The sequence below is a fragment of the Pyricularia grisea genome, assembly GCF_004355905.1.
Source record: "Pyricularia grisea strain NI907 chromosome Unknown Pyricularia_grisea_NI907_Scaffold_4, whole genome shotgun sequence".
NCBI lineage: Eukaryota > Fungi > Ascomycota > Sordariomycetes > Magnaporthales > Pyriculariaceae > Pyricularia > Pyricularia grisea.
The window spans coordinates 2040099-2058293 of NW_022156718.1; the positions used below are offsets into that span (position 1 = coordinate 2040099).

Consider the following 18195-nt stretch of genomic DNA (forward strand, 5'->3'; position numbering starts at 1 on the left):
ATTTTATCTGTTTATTTGATAGTCATCCTATGATGAATTTAATAATTTTAGTCTTCGTATTTCGGAAGGTACTGCGAAGCTAAATCCTAGCTTTGACCTCTCATTGGGAGAACCAGCGTCTCGAAATCTGCACCATTCGAGGAAAAAAGTTTTAACTCAAGTGGATGGATTTCGGAGTTCGGCTAGGATGCCTTGAACAAGTGGCGTGCGCTCGAAGACCTTACCTTACATCCACCAAGCCTGCGTTATGTAATAAGATATAGGATGAAAGGGACAAATCCCTACGCGCACTGTGGACTTTTTTCTTCTTGGGGTGGTTGCAATTTGTTTGGAGCCAGCCCAGCTCCAATAAATAGTTCTTTCAGGGTTGATATTGAAATAAAAATATCAATCCAATATTTCATTCATCAGCATAACAGCGCCGATGTAGATATTTTCAGGTGATATTTGCTTCCTCAGCCACGACCCGCTTCTGGTCGATTACGTCACATGAAGAACAAATGTTTGGTGATCGGAACATTTACAGAGAAACTGGCAGCAGATACCACAGCTTTTTGGGTATTGGGGTTGTTCCCTAGCTCACAATCCGGCCCTCTCACCGCAATTCGGAGGCTTGATGCGATTGGCACGAGAACTTGATCAGGTGTCTATCACTCATGCGAGCTGTCTGCTCACCGGCGGCGTTGGCTTATTTGACTCCCCCAGTTGCGGTAGCCACTCAGTGAGACCCTAAACTTTCAAGACGGATTGGGGGTCGACGTCTGTGGCTGCCACCCAGCGCCTCGGCAGCTCTGATGAGCGAACGCGGTGTCGGCGCCGCTTCAATCTAAGAATACTCCCTCCTTACCAACTTCGGACGTATGGAGTCCTCTTCCACTGGTAGCTTGACATAAGGCGAAGCTTGCAGTTGAATGTACATACATAGTTGGTATAAATTGTGCACTTACCGTTTTAAGCCAGCCAAAATCATGAGCAATGCGCCTTTAATCTGTAGTGTCGCAGTGTCTCTTGTTTAGTACATACTATTTTGCCAACGTCAGATGTAGACAGTACTTCTTACGAACTACATATCCCGGGACCAGGTTACTGCAATGTTCCCCACCTGTCACGGGAATGAGAACAATCGGGAGTGACAGTTGTCTGGTTTCAGCCGATAAGTCGATCCGGCATTGCCGGGAGTTGGGCTGATCGGTCGGCCTTTAGTGGTGAATGCCTTGGGGTCTTGTTGTGGGCCTTTCTAACCTACCTTACCTATCCGTAGAAGGATTTGGATTCGACAGGCCGAGGCATTCTAGGGTAAAGGAGAACTCCCTCCCCTCTTGCAATAGGCGCCATGTGCCGAAACCCTTTATAGATAGCTCGGGCTTTTTGTTTACTTTTCTGTTACCAATTATGATTCCTCTCTGATTTTTTTTCGATCTCTTTTCCTTCCGGGGCATTGTTGAATGTAGAGCAAATGTGTATTTGCTTCAGGGTAGTGACTGGGTAAAATTGTGATGTTTCACGTGATGTACTTCATTCTCCGTGCGAAGCCCACAATGGCAGGGCAGGGATTGGAAGGCTTGTTGGCTGGCTTACGAGATGATAGCGACGTCGCCTTTGCCTGCCTAGAGGGTAAGATCGCAAAGCAGGCAGCTTCTTCGCCACGAACCAGGTCCACGCAATGGCATACTAACTCCGTAATGGCGAATTTAATTATCATCACACGAGCGAGATATTTATCAATTTAAGCGGTTGTCTAGCAATAGATCTGAGATCGTCTTTTTTTCGTTTCTGTCTTGTTCTAACTTCCTCGTTTGCGATACCCAAGACACGCTTTCCCCGCTGTCCCAACATTGGCGACTTTATTGCCCGCATTCACGTGCCAACCCAGGGACATCATGGCCACCCCAGAGGCCAAAGAACTGGCTTTGATCGACAAAGTCGACTTTAAGATCCTCCATGTTGCAAATGACGAGAAGAAGCTGCCAGAGTTACTAAAATTGTACTTGGCGCCCCTCATCCTAAAAGCTGCCAGTGAGCACTTCTCAGTGCGAAGCAAGGTAAGATACCTAGGTACCTAGCCAGTTGGCAACCCCCGTCTTTTATACCCTGACAGCTAACAACATTCTCAGGTGATTCAAATATGCCAGCGGCTCAAAACATTCGTACAACCGCCAGGCATAGTCCTGCCTGTAGCTGCCCTTCTCTCGCAGTACAAGGCAACCGATTCTCCACTGGTTAGGCACCTGGATCTTACATTTATTCAGCACAGCATTGGGCGTATAGATAGTTCGGAACGCGCTGAGCTTGTTTCATTAGTTCTCAAGGACATTGGCAAGAACATCAGTCCCAGCCACGCCGCTCTTTTCAACGTGGTGTTACATATAATTCCCGACGTCAAGGTGCCGCCCAGAGGAAGCAAAGAATCCGATGCTTTCCGGGATGAAATCGGTATATCTGACCCAGAAGACGCTGGCTATGTTGCCGACTGGTTGACAAAGCTGTTGCTGTTGAAGCAAAACTTATCTGAGACTATGGGCCTCACGGAGGAAGACATCAAATTTCTGACCCTCGACAAACCCGAAACATGGACGGGACCCAACGGCCTGAAGCTGGCAGAGACACGCTTGCGAGCACTGAATCTCCTGGCCAGTGGCGCTTTCACTGACAAAGAGCGTTTCCTGGCAGCTATATACGCTTCTGCTAGCTCTGATGGGCGTATGTCATCTGTTGGCGATGACATGCTGAAGAGGTCAACTGTCGACCTAGAAGACAAGTCAATAGTGGAGAGACTATTCACTGCTCACCTCGGACTACCATCACCCTACCGAGCCAAGATACTCAATCTTTTGAGCAGGTCAGCGACATCAGTTACGTACAAGGAAAACATTCTGAATGTTGTCAAGATGGATTTGGAAGGAAGTTTTCCACACGCGCCCAACGAAGACTGGGTTCGGCGGATGCAAGCTAGCGGCCTCGAGCAGACGAAGCTCCACAAAGCTCTGTTTGAATATATGAACTGGGTAGCGCGTATTGGGCCAAGCAAAGACGGCAACTTCACGGCCATCGCACACCCCCTGATCGACCATCTTGTGGCTTTTATCCGAGGTCAAGGCTGGCCCGTTCCGGAAAACCTATCCGTGGATCAGGTCAACCTGCGATACAGAGCCTACGAGACGATTGGTATTCTGGCTAGGTCGGCCGAGGAGTTTCCCGAAGAGCCCCGGACATTTCTGCTCAGTTTCTTGTTCCGGTCACTATCGGAGGACCCTTCGGATGTCGTTGCTGCCATTGATGGCGCGCTGCCCGCAGTTGCACGCTTCTTCCAGAACCCCGGTGATGCTGAATGCTTCCACCTTCATTCCACACTACTCACTTACATGTCACCACCCCATGACGCGCCCGAGATAGTGCGCAGCACCCGGCCCGCGGCCGTCAAGTGCGCCAACCAATGCCTGCCCTTTTCCGATGCTACCGCGCGGTGGATCGACATCCTCGCCGTAGCCAGTGCTCGTAGCGAGCGAAGGGATGTCGTTGAGGAGGGCCGCAAAGGCCTGGATCCGTGGACTTATTACGCCAATGAGGAGTCCGCGTCCGCCAAGCTTCCTGACTGGGTCGAGATGGTCCGGACTTATTTCACCGAACGTATCTCCTCGGCCGACGATCATGTGGATAAGAAAGCAAAGGATGAACATCCGACCTCGCCGTTCTTCGCCAACTTTGGAGGAGACAAGCTGCATGCCTACCCACTCACTGTGACATACTGCACCCGAATCTTATTCTTGATGGCGTTAGGGGATAGCTTCAAGGTCCAGCCAGGCTGGGAGCTGCAGCTGGAGAACAAAGTGCGGTCTGATCTCGAAGCTCGCAGGACGATTCGCCACTATCTGGCCAACGCTCACGACAATTTGCCCCGGGCGTCCGATGCAACAACAATGCCCAGCACAGCGCTTCTTACCCTACTGACAGCTGCGCTGGAGGGCATGTTGCTTCAGGACAATGATGAAATCGTCAACGAATGTGCGCAGAGCTTCGTAGACCTTGCCTCGCTAGCTCCCAAAGCGGTGCTGCGGTCTCTGGCCGGCCGAGCGGAGGATTTGTTGCCGCTGGTTATGTCCCACAAGTCCGATTTGCGACTTCTTGGTTCTCGGGCATGCGCTATTCTTGGGGCTCATCCTGCTAAAGGGCAGGGGTCTACGATGGAGATTTATGAGCGCCTTATGGCCGAGTTCCAATCACAGAGCACTGGCATTGGTAGCGAGGCAAAGACCCAAGGGGCACTGCTTTGTATGGCACATCTTGCCTCAAGATTGGTATACTATTATGGCCTAAACAATCCATCAGGAGAGCCTTCAACACCGTTGATGGACAAAATCAGACGCAACATCTTTTTCAAGGCTTCGTCGCTGGCTCGACGCAACTCCACATATCAGGCTATGTCACAGTTCTGGACTGCTGGTCTTTCATGTCTCTCTCAAGATGATTCTCGGAAAGAATTGGCTGCGGAGTGGGTTGAATTACTTTCTTCCGAGGCCAAGAAATCCAACGACAAGGCAATCATCGCCCTGGGTCGCCTCGCAATAGCTCTCGATGATACAGACGACAAAGATTCGTCCATCATCACTGATATCCTATCCAGACTATACGACCTTCACGAGATCAAGCAGACAGAAGTCCAATTTGCTGTAGGCGAAGCCATAACAGCTGCCGTTGCCTGCTGGGACTCTGAAGTTGTTCAACTCACCCTGGATGTCGAGCCTAAAGACGACTCTTATCTCATCAGCAAGCGTAGCACAAGGGTATCGGAGCTGCTGAACAAGCTTCTGCAGGACTGCAAGACGACCAAGCCTTCCCTCCTAAAGGCCTCGGGCATATGGCTTTTCTGCCTGATTCAGAACTGCTCTCACCTCCCCGAGATCCAGTTGAAGCTGCGCGAGAGCCAGGTAGCGTTTATGCGGCTTTTGAGTGCCCGCGACGAACTCGTTCAGGAGACTGCGAGCCGTGGTCTTGCGTTGGTGTACGAGCGCGGAGACCCCGCTCTGAGAGAAGATCTGGTCAAGGATCTCGTCGCCGCCTTCACCGGATCTGGGCCAAAGCTCGAGGTCGACAAGGATACTGAGTTGTTTGATGCTGGAGCGCTGCCTACCGGCGAAGGCAAGAGCATCACATCCTACAAAGATATTGTCAGTCTGGCCAACGAGGTCGGTGACCAGAGCCTCATTTACAAGTTTATGTCCTTGGCTACCAACGCCGCGACATGGTCCACTCGTTCGGCATTTGGCCGTTTCGGTCTCAGTAACATCTTGTCGGAGTCCGAGGTTGATCCTAAGCTGTATCCGAAACTGTATCGATACCGATTTGATCCCAACCTGAACGTGCAGAAATCAATGAACGATATCTGGAAAGCACTTGTTAAGGACTCCTCCGCTGTCATCGACACCCACTTTGAGGCCATCCTTTCAGACCTCCTGAAGAGCATACTGGGTAAGGAGTGGCGAGTGCGACAAGCTAGTTGTGCTGCCATCGCAGACCTCATTGGTGGGCAGAAGTTCGACAGATACAAGGAGCAATACCAAGACATCTGGAGCGCAGCCTTGCGGGTCTTGGACGACGTCAAGGCCTCTGTCCGTGAGGCAGCCATGGGTCTCTGCATGAACCTTTCTAACACTCTGGTGCGGCAGCTTGAGGAGTCGAGCAGCGCTGCAGCTTCCAAAACAGCCACCGCAATGATAGGACAAGCCCTACCATTCCTGCTCTCTGACAAGGGCATTGAAAGTGGTGTTGAAGAAGTTAAAGGTCTCGCAATCATAACGGTGATGAAGATTTCCAAGAACGGCGGCCCGGCGCTCCGGCCATACATCGCTGACATGGTGACGCACCTGCTGAACCTCTTGAGCACCATCGAGCCTGACGCTCTTAATTACTACTACCAGCGGTCGGGCGAGGAATCGCGGGAAAAGATCGATAAGCTGCGCAGCTCGTTCGTCTCACAGTCGCCCATCTTCGTCGCCATCGAGGATGCGTTGCGCCAGGTCGACGCTGAAGTCATGCCCAAGCTACTGTCGGGAGTCGAAGAAACCATCAAGAGCGCCATCGGCATGCCCACCAAGATCGGGTGCAGCAACCTGTTGTCTTCGCTATCAATCCGGCACGCCGTCGACTTTGCTCCACACTCGGGCAGGTTCCTGAAGCTCATGTACAAGTGCGTGCTTGACCGCAACGACGAGGTCAGCCGCGCATATGCAAAGGCTGCCGCATACATGATGCGCGTGGCGCCTGACGCAGCGCGCCTCAAGTTTGTAGAGCACTTTGCGGACCTGTACTTTGCGGCCGAGGACGAGGGCCGTCGGCGCAAGGTCGGTGACGTCGTGCTGGCGCTGTCCAAGATCTCACCGGACCACTTCAATGCTCTCGAGGCGCAGCTCCTACCTCTTGCATATCTGGGCAAGCACGATCCAGAAGAGTATGTCGCCACGTGCTTTTCCGAGGTATGGGACAAACATGCCGGCAGCGCGAGGAGTGTTGTGCGCTACGTCGGTGAGATCACAGAGCTGGTGGAGCGGGCGTTGGGTGCGGCGCAGTGGGCGTTGAAGCATGCCGGAGCGCTGACTACAGTACGTTTTTTTCTCTCTCGATCAGTTTGCAACTGGGTTGAATTTTTTTCTAATTTTGTCACAATCGCAGGGGTCAATGGTCAAGGCGGTCCTGGAGGGAGCAAGCCTTAGCGCCGAGACGGCAGCGTCGCGACTCGATAAGATTTGGCCAACATTCGAGAAGTCGTTATTACTCAAAACGTTTGATGGCAAGGAGAAGCTCTTAGACCCGCTGGCCGACATGGCAGAGAAGGGATTCGGAGACGACGCGGTGCTAAAGAAGATCGTTGTGCGTGAGGCGAAGCGCAACAACGACGCGTACCGTGTGCATGCATTCAAGTGCCTTTGGAGGTTCGCCAAGTCTCGCAAGCAGATGGACATGTTGGATGACATCGTGAGCATCGTGGCGCCACACCTCGACGCACTCAAGGACGAGGACAGAATGGATGTGGACGGAGAGAAGGGACGCGAAGATCTGGTAGCCAAGACGGCCACCGTGGCTGTGGAAGCCGTGGCCAGGGGCTACTGCCGAGAGAAGATCGAGGCCGAGCCAGAGGCGGTCCTGAGAAGGGTAGTCTCAGCGCTGGGGCCCTACCTTGCCAGCTCCCAGTTTGGCCGCGTTCGTAGGGAGGTGTGGTACAGCTGCGCCGCGGACCTTCTGGACGATGCAAAGAAGGGCGGTGCGGGGAAACAATCAGCGTCTACGCCCGACACCGCCGAGAAGATCCTGAACACGCTCGACTTGGATGCTCCGGACGTTGGTACAGAGGATCAGCGGGCCGCGAGAATGAGGGCCGTGGATGCCTTTGTTGAGACATGCAAGAAGGGCGTATTTGGGGCCGTTGACGCTATGGAATTGATGAAGATCCTGAAAGAAAAGCTGGTAGCCGCTGCCTCGGGAGAGAGATCGCTGGCTGTAAAGGGTGCCATTGCACAGATACTGGGAAAGTTGTGAGGGGATGTGACAATTCTTCGATACCTAGCTAGCAGCGTGGTCGTGGAATAACCTCCGGTGAGGTCCAGGTAGAGGCAAGCCAGAAGTCAAATGAGATATGCATTGAAGCATTTAAAGACTACTAATTTCAACGCGGAACGGCTGCTAATGTTATCCAGGCTAAGCTCGGCATCTACCATGTTTTGTGCTTGCAATCCATCTCAACCGAGTAAGAGCACCGTGGGTACCATACTGTGCTCATTGATTCAATGGTTCCGCCAGTGATGAGCTAGCAGATGAGTGGTAGGTCGTCGCATCAAAGAATCACGTGCAAAGTTGTGACTTTACCACGTGATATCGCGCTCAGCGGGGTTTCTCGATTGCGTTCATTCTAAACATGTGGTGGAGCCTCCCGCAGTTGCGTCACTGGTGGGCAACCTAGGCTCGGAGCTATTTCTCCTCGACAAACATCTGCCTGCAACGGTCCTTGATTTCCCCAGGCATACAATCGTTCATTTCTTCTACTTCTTGAAAGCCGCGGATAAAACTCTAGGCATCGCTCTAGAAGCTAGAATCTAGATTCAAGTTTCCAGACATCTGCGTAAGAAACACCCCCGCCACAACGCCTGCTTGTCTATCGCACAAGCCGACTGTGTCGATTTCACCGCACCCGCCACGCACCCACTACTCAACGACCGTCTCGACAGACTCACAACGCCCCACCATGGCCGACGAGGCGCTGGCATCGGTGATGGCCTTCACGGGCGCAACCGAGCCAGTTGCCCGTCACCTTCTCCAGCTGAGCGACAACGACACGATGCAAGCCTGCCAGCTCTTCTTTGAGCAGCCCGACATTGTCAGCTCGCTCAACGCCGCGAGCAGCTCGACAGGACCTTCCTCAGCAACCGCCCCCGCCCAGTCTTCAAGCTCGAGATCGGCTGGGAGAGAAGATGCACAGGGCGTCATTCATATTGACGATAGCGACGACGAAGGCGATGTGCAGATGGGCGGAACACCAGGACCACGCGCGGCTTTGGACGACGACTTTGAGGCGTCGGGAGCGGCCGCGGCCGCGAGGTCTGCGCAGGAGGATGAGGACGCGGCAATTGCTCGTCGTCTACAGGAAGAACTCTACAGCGCAGGCGGTGCTGGAGGTTCGGCTGGGCTTGGGGACGACGAGGTGCGCGCCCCGATTGGGCGGACAACGGAGACTTTGGTGGCGCCGGAATTTGGCGGCCTCTCTGGTGGCATGTATGCGGGAGGTGAAGAAGACGAAGCCGACGCAGAAGCATTCCTCGAAGAGATGCGGCGGAGAAGACGCGAGCAGCAGGGTAAGTTGCGGTCGATCCGCCACTTGGCACATGACGCAATTCCATTGATTTCACAGACTGATCACCATAACCCAACTGTGCAGTATCAGGAGCGTATCGTGCTACCAGAGCAGAAAACCCCGCAAATCCTTTTTCGCAGACTGTTTGGGACGAAGGCCCTCCGGGCAGGGCCGGCGGACCAGCTGGTGCGCAGTCTGCAACCAGCAGGAGGCTAGCGGAATTGTACAGACCCCCGCGAGAGATTCTTACACACCTCGACTGGGACGACACAAGAGACGAGGGCAAGGATCAAAAGAAGTGGATTCTGGTCAACCTCCAAGACATGGCCGATTTCCGCTGCCAGATGCTGAACCGAGATGTGTGGAAGGACGAAGGTGTGCAACAAATCATCCGGGAGAAGTTTTTATTCCTTCAATACGACAAGGATCTTGGCAATGCGCGGCAGTTCATTCAACTCTATCTGCCTAACGAGCAACATCTCAACTCAGACATTTACCCATACATTGCAGTGGTTGACCCTCGAACGGGCGAGCAGATGAAAGTGTGGTCCGGGCAAGATTGCCCAACGACAGCTACCGATTTCAAGGAGAAACTAGAGGACTTTCTTGAGAGGTATAGGTTCTCTGGCAAGAATCCAGTGGCGACCACGAAGGCTCCCAAGCGCGTGGTTAAGGATGTCGACCGCATGACAGAGGACGAGATGCTCCAACTAGCAATGCAGAACAGCTTGGCGACGGCCAATAATGGGTCGGGGGAGTCTTCCTCGCGGCCAAGCATCCAAGACCCGGACGAGCTTACCAAGTCGACTGGTTCTCCAGACAAAGGCAAAAACAAGGCTGTCGAGGAAGAGGCACCGGCTGCCGCACCAGCAGAGGAGCAGGAAGAATCGGCTTGGGCCAAGATAGCCTCTGATCGACCACATTCAGAGCCTGCAGCAGGCACCACGGGAGTCACGCGTATCCAATTCATGAGCCCGAGCGGCAAGGTGGTGCGACGGTTCGCGGTCACGGATCCGGTGCGGCGGTTGTACGAGTGGCTGAAGGCGGAGCCGCTTGGCGGGGAAGATAAGGCTGGCGTGGAGTTTGAGATAAAGCGCGTCCCTCAAGGAACGGATCTCATTGTGGATCTGGACAAGACGATAGAGGAGGCCGGGATCAAGCAGTCATCTCTTGCAGTGGAGTTTGTGGGTTGATGGCAGAGATGATATTGCCTTGTTGCGACGGCATGTCGAATAGTATTATTCGATATTTTTTTTCATGGAAGTTTGGCTCGGGAATAGACTTGAATGGGGATAGGTGTTTGGGACTTTCTTCCCCTTGGTCTTTGTTTTTTTTCTTTTCCCTTTCTTTTTTTCCTTCAACTCTTTCATTAGTTACTGAAGTGTGAAGCATTCAAGTTTGCTTGAAAAAAATATCGCTGCAAAAATCTAGCCTCATCCAGACAATTTCTGTTACATTATTGCCCAAGAAAGATGAATATACGACAACCCAACCACGTGTGTTGATGAGATTATAGTTTGATATCTGTTGACCACCTGGTGGGGCGGTGAAAGGTCGGGAAATATTGCCTATGTTTGTTTAGATGGTCATACCGGTGTCGCGTGATGCCAGTTAACTTGAGTAGCCCTTGATTCCGATCCCGTTTGTTGAAATGGTGGCTTTGCGGATGTGAAATCCTCACTACGGATAAAGCTTGAATCATTCTAGCTTGCCCTTACAAGCCCTCGTGCTCCTCAAAGACACTAATTAGGTGGGTTTGTTGCAGAACTGGAATAGTTTGGTGCTTTAGCCAATTTAGAATTATTCCAATTGTCTGATCTACTTGGTGGCTAAAGTGTACGCTACGCTGAAAGACAGGACTCCTGGATTTTATTACGTATACACAGCCTTGACAGGCAAGGCAAATTTGGTACAGTACCGTAGTCAGTCACCACCTTATCTCAAAATAGGTTGGAACGCTCAAGCTTGTGGTTGCATTTGCACCACCTCAGCAGGGCTGGCCGGCCGGCCGCCCACCGCCCACCACACTAACAACACCCCACCTCTTTTGACAAGGCGCCCCGGTTTGGTCCTGAACGCGACAACGAATCACAGTGGATGTATGATGGAGGGGCGGGGAAGGAAACGACCGATGATTATGAACGACATCGAAATCCGACGCAGAAGCCTGGTTGGTGCTTCCCTGTCCAATGCTATTGCGAAATAAACAAACAACGAAAGTGCATTTTTCTCTCTGTCGCCTTGACGCTCTAACGGCTGGCGCAACATTCTCTCTTCAATACTTGACTTGGATTCGTAACCCACTCATTTTCTTCTCCCATTTGTTCTTCTTTCCACTCCCAGCATCACGTCACGGTTCGGTTGTATTGGAGGCGTCACACTAGCTGCTCCCTATTCAGGTACCTCAACCCGCATAACGCGGGAATCGGTACACCCCTGGCTCCCTTTTTTCCCCCTTGCACACAAAGCGTCAGCTGTGAGACGAACGGGCATCCTCGACCGCTCGACGACGCCCAACCCAGGCGCCCACTCCCTTGCTCGCTCGAAGCTTCGCAACTTTTTTGCGACCATTTCAATTTAGTGCCCGAATCCGACGACACAAACCCTGGGCATTGTGACGACTCCTGCCTGGTGGTCAAGGTCCAAAACGCGTTCTAGACCACGACAAGGCGCTCGCTCCACCCCGCGAATCTGATAGCTCCCGCCGACTCCCGCAATCGATCGCAAAAAAAAAAAAAAAAAACTTCAGAACAAACGACCAAGCCACGTCGAGTGGCTCGAAGTCGGTTCGTGGCAGCTTCGACACCGGCAAACGTAACCACAATCCGCTGCGTCCTCACCCACTGTCTGGTTGCATAACATGGGGGATAGGGACCGGGATTACGAGGAGGGGTCTCCTGACCCGGAGTCCCTCTACACCAAGGAATACTGCATTGGTACGACACAGTTTATGAGAGGTCTGCCTACGGCAGAGTGAACAGTTGGCTGACTCGACTGATGTTCTTGACAGGTGGAGGAAGTTTTGGAAAGGTCTATAAAGGGTACTTCTAGCCTTTACTGTTCCTCTGTTGCTTGTAGGCTACTCGCGCGCGCGAGGAGTCCATGCCGCAGCTCCGAAATACCCATACTGTGGCAAAAGCTAACTTCCCACTCACTGTGCCAGAGTGGATAAGCGAACAGGCCATGCGGTGGCCATCAAGATCATTGACATCGAGAGCGCCGAAGACGAGGTCGAGGATATCATACAAGAGATTGCGATTCTGTCAGAACTGCAGTCACCATATGTCACCAAGTATTATGGATCATATGCAAAGGGAGCCGAGCTGTGGATTGTCATGGAGTTTTGCTCCGGTGGGAGTTGCGCCGACCTGATGAAGCCCGGCTTGATCGGTGAGGAGTACATTGCCATCGTCGTACGGGAGCTGTTGTTGGGATTAGACTACCTACATGCGGACAAGAAGCTTCATCGGGACGTCAAAGGTGAGATTTGGGCTCAATCTCAACGGCATCAAATACAGCTGGGGGCCGTATGAATTTCCGCTAACACCAATGGGTCCATATACTTAGCTGCCAACGTGTTACTTGCAGCCAATGGACAAGTCAAGCTAGCGGATTTTGGCGTCTCGGGCCAGTTGAGCGCTACCATGACCAAGAAGAATACATTCGTAGGCACACCGTTCTGGATGGCGCCCGAAGTGATAAAACAAAGCGGTTACGATCACAAGGCAGATATTTGGTCATTGGGTATTACAGCCCTTGAGCTGGCCAATGGAGAGCCACCATACGCCGATATTCATCCGATGAAGGTTCTCTTCTTGATCCCCAAAAACCCACCCCCACGCCTTGAAGGAAATTTTACCAAAGCATTCAAGGACTTTATCGAGCTATGTCTGCAGCGCGACCCGAAGGACCGGCCCTCCGCCAGGGAGTTGTTGCGGCACCCGTTCGTCCGACACGCCAAAAAGACGAGTTACCTGACGGAGTTGATCGAGCGCCATAGTCGCTGGAGCTCGACGCACAAGAGCGAGAACGATGAGGAATTAGACAGCCAGTCAGACGATGAGCAGCAGCGTCAACAGCAGGCTGCCAACCGCGCTGCGGTTAATGAGGACATGTGGGATTTTGGAACTGTCAGACTTGTTGGCGAGCGTGGTCATATCGTTCACCGCCCGGGACTGTTAAATCCCCTGGACGAGGCTGCAACCAATGCGCGGGCAACAAGGGCCCACGAGACGGAATTTGAGCAAAATCGCCACAGGCATCGTAGCGAGAGCCCAACCAAGAGGCTGTCGCAACAGCAGTTGGACAACGACACGGTTAAGTCGAGACAGGTCAGCCCGCAGAGGAGGCCAGTGCCGAGTTCTCCGGGGAAGACAACAGTACAAAAGATAGAAAGAGAGCCAGAGACGCCGAGGGCAGTCTTAAAGCCGGCTCCTGTCAATTTTGACAGTGCTCCCTCGCCAGATTATGACAGAGAGCTACAACAGCAACTACAGCGCGAGATGGATGGGATGAACATCGGTGATATGATAGAGCCCGGCCACAAGGAGAGGACGGGATTGATACCAAAGACAGGACCAGCTGCTTCTCAAGCTCCGAAGCCACTCGCCCATTTAGGCCCGATCAAGCTCCCAGAGATACCACCTTTCCGTGGTAAACACGCAGGGTCCAGTCAACCGGCAGCACATCCACAAGCACGCCAGTACCAACCACCACAGCCAAGGCAAATGCAACAGCAGGATCTTCCTCCTCACCCAGCGTACCGAGCACGAGACGACACGCCTGAGCCACCGCAGCACCAACAGTTACCCACGCCACGGCCCTTGCAAACACAAGCACTACAGCACCAACAACATCAGCAGCAACCAGGGACACCACAGCACCAAGACTTCCCCTCGCCGGCGCCGGCGCCGCCCAACGGGGAGATGGACGCCCTCAACGATGTCATCTTCCCGGCACTTGAGGAGGCGCTCAAAAGGCGACAGATCCGACTCCAGCAACAGATTCAAGCGATGCCACCCGGTGCGCCGTCACAGTTTGCCGGCGGTGCCCCCGCCCCCACCCCACGACAGCAGCGGGCAGAGGCAGCGCATGAAAAGATACGGAAGCTCGTATACCGGCTTGCGCATATGTGCAAGGAGATTGATCACTATGACAAGTCTGAGCCGGTCCATATGGACACGGGCAAGGACGCAGGGGGCACATTCCTCGAGGGATTTTTAGAGGAAATTATGTTGAGGGTTGAACCTTTTGATGAAGGCGAGGGGTAAATAAGATGCATCATTCACTTGTATTTGCTTTTTCTCGGGTTTCTTTTGGCGTAGTTTAGACCAGCTCTGGCTTTTGTTTGGGTTGCCTAGTCGGACATGCAGGGCCTCTGTGGAGTTATGCGAGGAACTCGTGGGGATTTTACCTTTGGCGGGCCGCATACCTTGTCCGGTTTCTTTCTTCTTCATTCTAGACACTAAACATCTACAGCTTTATTCGCTGTCTGGTTTACTTCGGGCCCCTATCGTTTTTTTTTTCGTGTTGTTTTACTCGTCCCGATACCTTGGCGGTAAATAGAGGCTAGACTATCTGGTAATTGGGTTATTTTGAAAGAACATGAAATGATAAACGCTACAAAACCCAGATGATTTGTTATTTGACATTCAGGGTCACCCCAACATGGTCCAAGTCCGCAATGGTGATCTACCTGATTATGAACGTATCTACCAATCTACCTACCTACCTACCTACCTACCTACATGTTTAGGTACCTATCTCGGTACTTACCTAAATACTCGCTGCTTACTCGCCTGAATACCTCGCTGGTCTATTATCCAACAAACCACCCCCACTTTCCAAACTTTCTTAGATCTTTTCTTCCGAGTCTTTGTTCCTCTTCGTGAACTATTTCACAATTGTCCTTGCTTCTTGTACCGAACCACGGATCTGATTGCTGTCAAGAGAATCCTGGCCCTCAAAAAGTAGCCTATGTTGACGAACAAGTCACGTATCCTGACGTAGCACGCTCTCAGCCTGCTCCCCTTCCAAAAGTCCTGAGTCCTCGCCACACGGCTTGCCCAACAACTGGAGATGTTGTGGCCCCAGCCTAGCCAATTCCGGAACAGCCCACACTCCTCGAAACCAAAGGCACCGAAGTCCCAAATGCTTATGAGTATGGCCTTCACCTCTATACCTAGGCTCCTTCCCCCCTCGGTCAGAAGTTTGTTGACGACGTAGGTTATCAACTTGATCAGCAGGGCCGAGAAGATCATCAGGAGCCATACCTCCATACCAGGCACCGCAGCGGCCAGGATGGCATCTGCCAAAAGCCCCAACCCGCTTGTCAATTCCTGGATGGTATACGCCAGGAACCGGATGGCATTTGCCAGGATCTCTGCCGTCTCTCTATCCATTTTCAGCTCGATATTCACTATATTTTAGTGAAATTGGTTGGTATCTCTTTGCCTTTTTCTTCTTCCTATCTGTGTCTTCTCTTGTCAGTGTTTGTTAGCTCTCTTGTTGCGTTGCCGAGAAAAGAATTATGCTTTGCCAGGTATTAAAACCAGCGGCCAAGAAGATGTAGAGCATTTAATTTTCTGTTTTCCAAACTCCAGTTACACTTGCCATTCTTCATCGCCCAGTCTTGGCTTTTCACACATTAAAACTAGATATGCTAAAGAAGCAGTCATGATACCAGTGATATAAAGAATATTTCGCGCCTGCTTAGTGTCATTTGGATGTTTCTTTCCCAGCTCCCAATCCGGATTTTAATTTGCACATTTAAGGTAAGGTACCTAGGTAGGTAGGTTGGAAATCCCATCAGCGATTATGTGGTCCATTGCAATTCCAATTGATACCCACCTACCTTACCTAGGTATTATCGCAGCCTGGATTGTTGATATCTACTGGTACCGGCTTTTGCCAGTGGAGATATAAGCAAGACTCAATTTGTCTCGTATTCTTCTCTAGTCTTTCAGTTTTGTCGACCCAATGGCTGCTATTCAAGTTGTTCGGCTGCCTCTCGACCGGTTCTTCTCCTTCTCGCCCTCTACCGCCCAATCACCGTGCGACGAGTGACTCTTTGTGGCATCTTGAAACGATTGGCATGTCAATAAGCTACATCGGTGCGTTCTATCAAGCCTCTCTGCCTGTCTATGTGTTAGCTTTCTGTTGTCGTTGCCGAAAGACAACATATGGTTCCCCGGCCACCATTCGTTTTTTTAGTCGGGTTTCTTCTGCCACTTCTTTTGCATTACTAATCTTTTTTTTCAATTCTCAGCGCGAGAGTGTATACTTAACCGCTATCCATCAGGCCAGCCACTCTCATGGTGTACAATGTGCGCATGCATGTGTGCAGCAAAGAAGGTTCGCCGGAACATCAAGGCCGAGCTAAGTTAATGTAAGACGGTATTGCTATCATACGTTAACCTTACATTGCCTCGATTTATCTTGTGCTCCTCTCATGTGTCGTTCACTAACAACAGCAATTCCATCCGCAGGTTTATAGTTATGGCGAAATCTTATCTTGATCACCATAGAAGCCTTGGACGCCATACTTCAGCAAACAGTCCAGAGAGGTTGCAGAGTGTCATGCACGAGGCTCGCATGTCGCATCACAAGAACCTACTTCAATGTACGCCCAGCCACCTACATATCGACCGACTATCCTCTCGAAACTTTCATATAAACACCCCTCGTGCCGTCCAGCAGTCAAAGCTTCAAGTTCACAAGATTCAATTCATCATCATTGTTGGAAAACACAGTGACCTTGAAAGCTGCGGAAAAGTCCATCATTACGATGGGCCACACATCAAGCTCACAAACAAAAGGTTATCAGAGGGTCTCCGAAGATTATAAACATGTTTTCAAGGACCCAGAAGCCAAAGATCTCAAGACAAAAATAACGACCACAAACCCCGACCCACTCGTCCTGCCGACCCTACGCAACCTGGCAGAATGCCCAGTCTATCGCCTCCCAGAGGAGGTGCTTTTGAACATAATTCTACATCTGCCCAGCTTGGAAGATGAAGCGCATCTCAGGATCTCTTGTCGACTGTTTCTGCGCCTTTACAACACATCTGCAGCCCTCCCAGTACACGAAGCTCCGAAGACTGCGGGTCGCGTTCGAGGTTTTGAAGGGTTCATCACGAGGCGTCTGGCGTGGGAGTACCATGGTCTGACTACACCTCGTCGATTTGTAAAGGGTAAAAGTGCTACATATCTCTGCAAAGGATGCACAGCTGCCTGGAAGGCAAAAGACTGGAAACAAAGGGAGGATGAAGCGTTTAAATACTATCATTGCTCCGGTTGCGGTGTCGACCACCGCGCGTGGCTCTTTTCGGCCGCTCAGAGACGCGTGTCGAGCGAGCTTCGTGTCTGCATTGGACACCAGGGCTACTTACGTCTATGTGACCATAAGACAGTAACATGGGCCGATATTGTGGCCAGGGCCGGTCTTCTCGATTCGGCCAATCCTGTTCCAGCGCATATCAGACAGGACATGGCCGTGTGTAAGCACCGGAGCCACGACACTGGAGGTCGCCTTCCTTCCAAGATAAGGCATAATACTCGAGGATGTTCTGTCAGTTTATCTCTTGCGCCAAGCTACCGGAGAAGCAAAGAGCACAGTAGGCGCCAAGAACTGGCACTTATGTGGGACGCATACATTCCAGACATAATCCCACCAAAGCGGCCTGATGATGACGGCTCTCAACCCAAGGCACGAATAGACGGCACAATGTTGCATCGCCAGCTAGCCAGCCTGCGAGACATCACCGGCAAGTATATGTTCTCAGATCCCCTCTACGACCCAAGCGCTGGCAAACCCCCGCTGGAGGCTTCTTGCTTCGACCCGGGATACTGTGACTGCATACACCTCGCTGGCTCGGAGGACCTGCCTCAACATCTAAAGCTGGCCGAGCCCGAACGGAAGACTTCCTGGAAGGAGTGGCAGGGAGGTCAACATTCTTGTTCAACCTCAGCTTTGTCCGACAACTTTCCTCTGCACCTAAGGCGCAGCCCGTATCATCCTGGTCCCACCTTTATCCAGACGGTCAGCGTATACAGCCCACCCGAGTTCCCCGGGGCCCTTTGCGTCGAATACAACAGCTCATTTGACATTTCATTCGACGACGATCCTGCCAAGACTCTTCAGCTAAGGCGATCAGGACCCTTAGGACGTTGCTCACTGGAGTGGATGATGGCGCTGGATCCAGAGTCTTACGATATCGAGTCGGATCACGAAGGGTTGAACGTCTTTTGGTGCAGACAGCCTGAATGCGCCAACTACTTTCGTTCGATTACGAGACTCGGGAGTGATGATGATCACACCAAGCCTTGCCCCCGACTTTGCCATTAGGCTAGCTTTC

The 18195-nt window shown here is 52.0% G+C and overlaps 5 protein-coding genes across 5 annotated transcripts; 4 read left to right on the plus strand and 1 right to left on the minus strand.

Annotated features, from left to right (window-relative positions):
* The first annotated feature begins 1644 nt into the window (after positions 1 to 1644).
* Positions 1645 to 7626, plus strand: PgNI_07311 (uncharacterized protein). Its single transcript, XM_031127326.1, has 3 exons — positions 1645 to 2042; positions 2115 to 6596; positions 6667 to 7626. Exons 1-3 carry the CDS (start codon positions 1881 to 1883, stop codon positions 7528 to 7530), a joined length of 5508 nt encoding a protein of 1835 aa, XP_030980996.1. The 5' UTR covers positions 1645 to 1880; the 3' UTR covers positions 7531 to 7626.
* A 234-nt stretch (positions 7627 to 7860) lies between these two features.
* Positions 7861 to 10322, plus strand: PgNI_07312 (uncharacterized protein). Its single transcript, XM_031127327.1, has 2 exons — positions 7861 to 8840; positions 8924 to 10322. Exons 1-2 carry the CDS (start codon positions 8234 to 8236, stop codon positions 10030 to 10032), a joined length of 1716 nt encoding a protein of 571 aa, XP_030980991.1. The 5' UTR covers positions 7861 to 8233; the 3' UTR covers positions 10033 to 10322.
* A 1209-nt stretch (positions 10323 to 11531) lies between these two features.
* Positions 11532 to 14109, plus strand: PgNI_07313 (uncharacterized protein; the record flags this gene model as incomplete). The annotated part of the gene is made up of 4 exons (XM_031127328.1): positions 11532 to 11775; positions 11850 to 11880; positions 12003 to 12319; positions 12407 to 14109. Exons 1-4 carry the CDS (start codon positions 11700 to 11702, stop codon positions 14107 to 14109), a joined length of 2127 nt encoding a protein of 708 aa, XP_030980992.1. The 5' UTR covers positions 11532 to 11699.
* Positions 14110 to 14736: 627 nt separating this feature from the next.
* Positions 14737 to 15240, minus strand: PgNI_07314 (uncharacterized protein; the record flags this gene model as incomplete). Its single annotated transcript, XM_031127329.1, has 1 exon — positions 14737 to 15240. The coding sequence occupies one exon, from the start codon at positions 15238 to 15240 to the stop codon at positions 14737 to 14739; it is 504 nt and encodes a 167-aa protein (XP_030981000.1).
* Positions 15241 to 16152: 912 nt separating this feature from the next.
* On the plus strand, positions 16153 to 18185 carry PgNI_07315 (uncharacterized protein; the record flags this gene model as incomplete). Its single annotated transcript, XM_031127330.1, has 3 exons — positions 16153 to 16226; positions 16396 to 16460; positions 16591 to 18185. The coding sequence occupies 3 exons, from the start codon at positions 16153 to 16155 to the stop codon at positions 18183 to 18185; spliced, it is 1734 nt and encodes a 577-aa protein (XP_030981002.1).
* Positions 18186 to 18195: the final 10 nt, after the last annotated feature.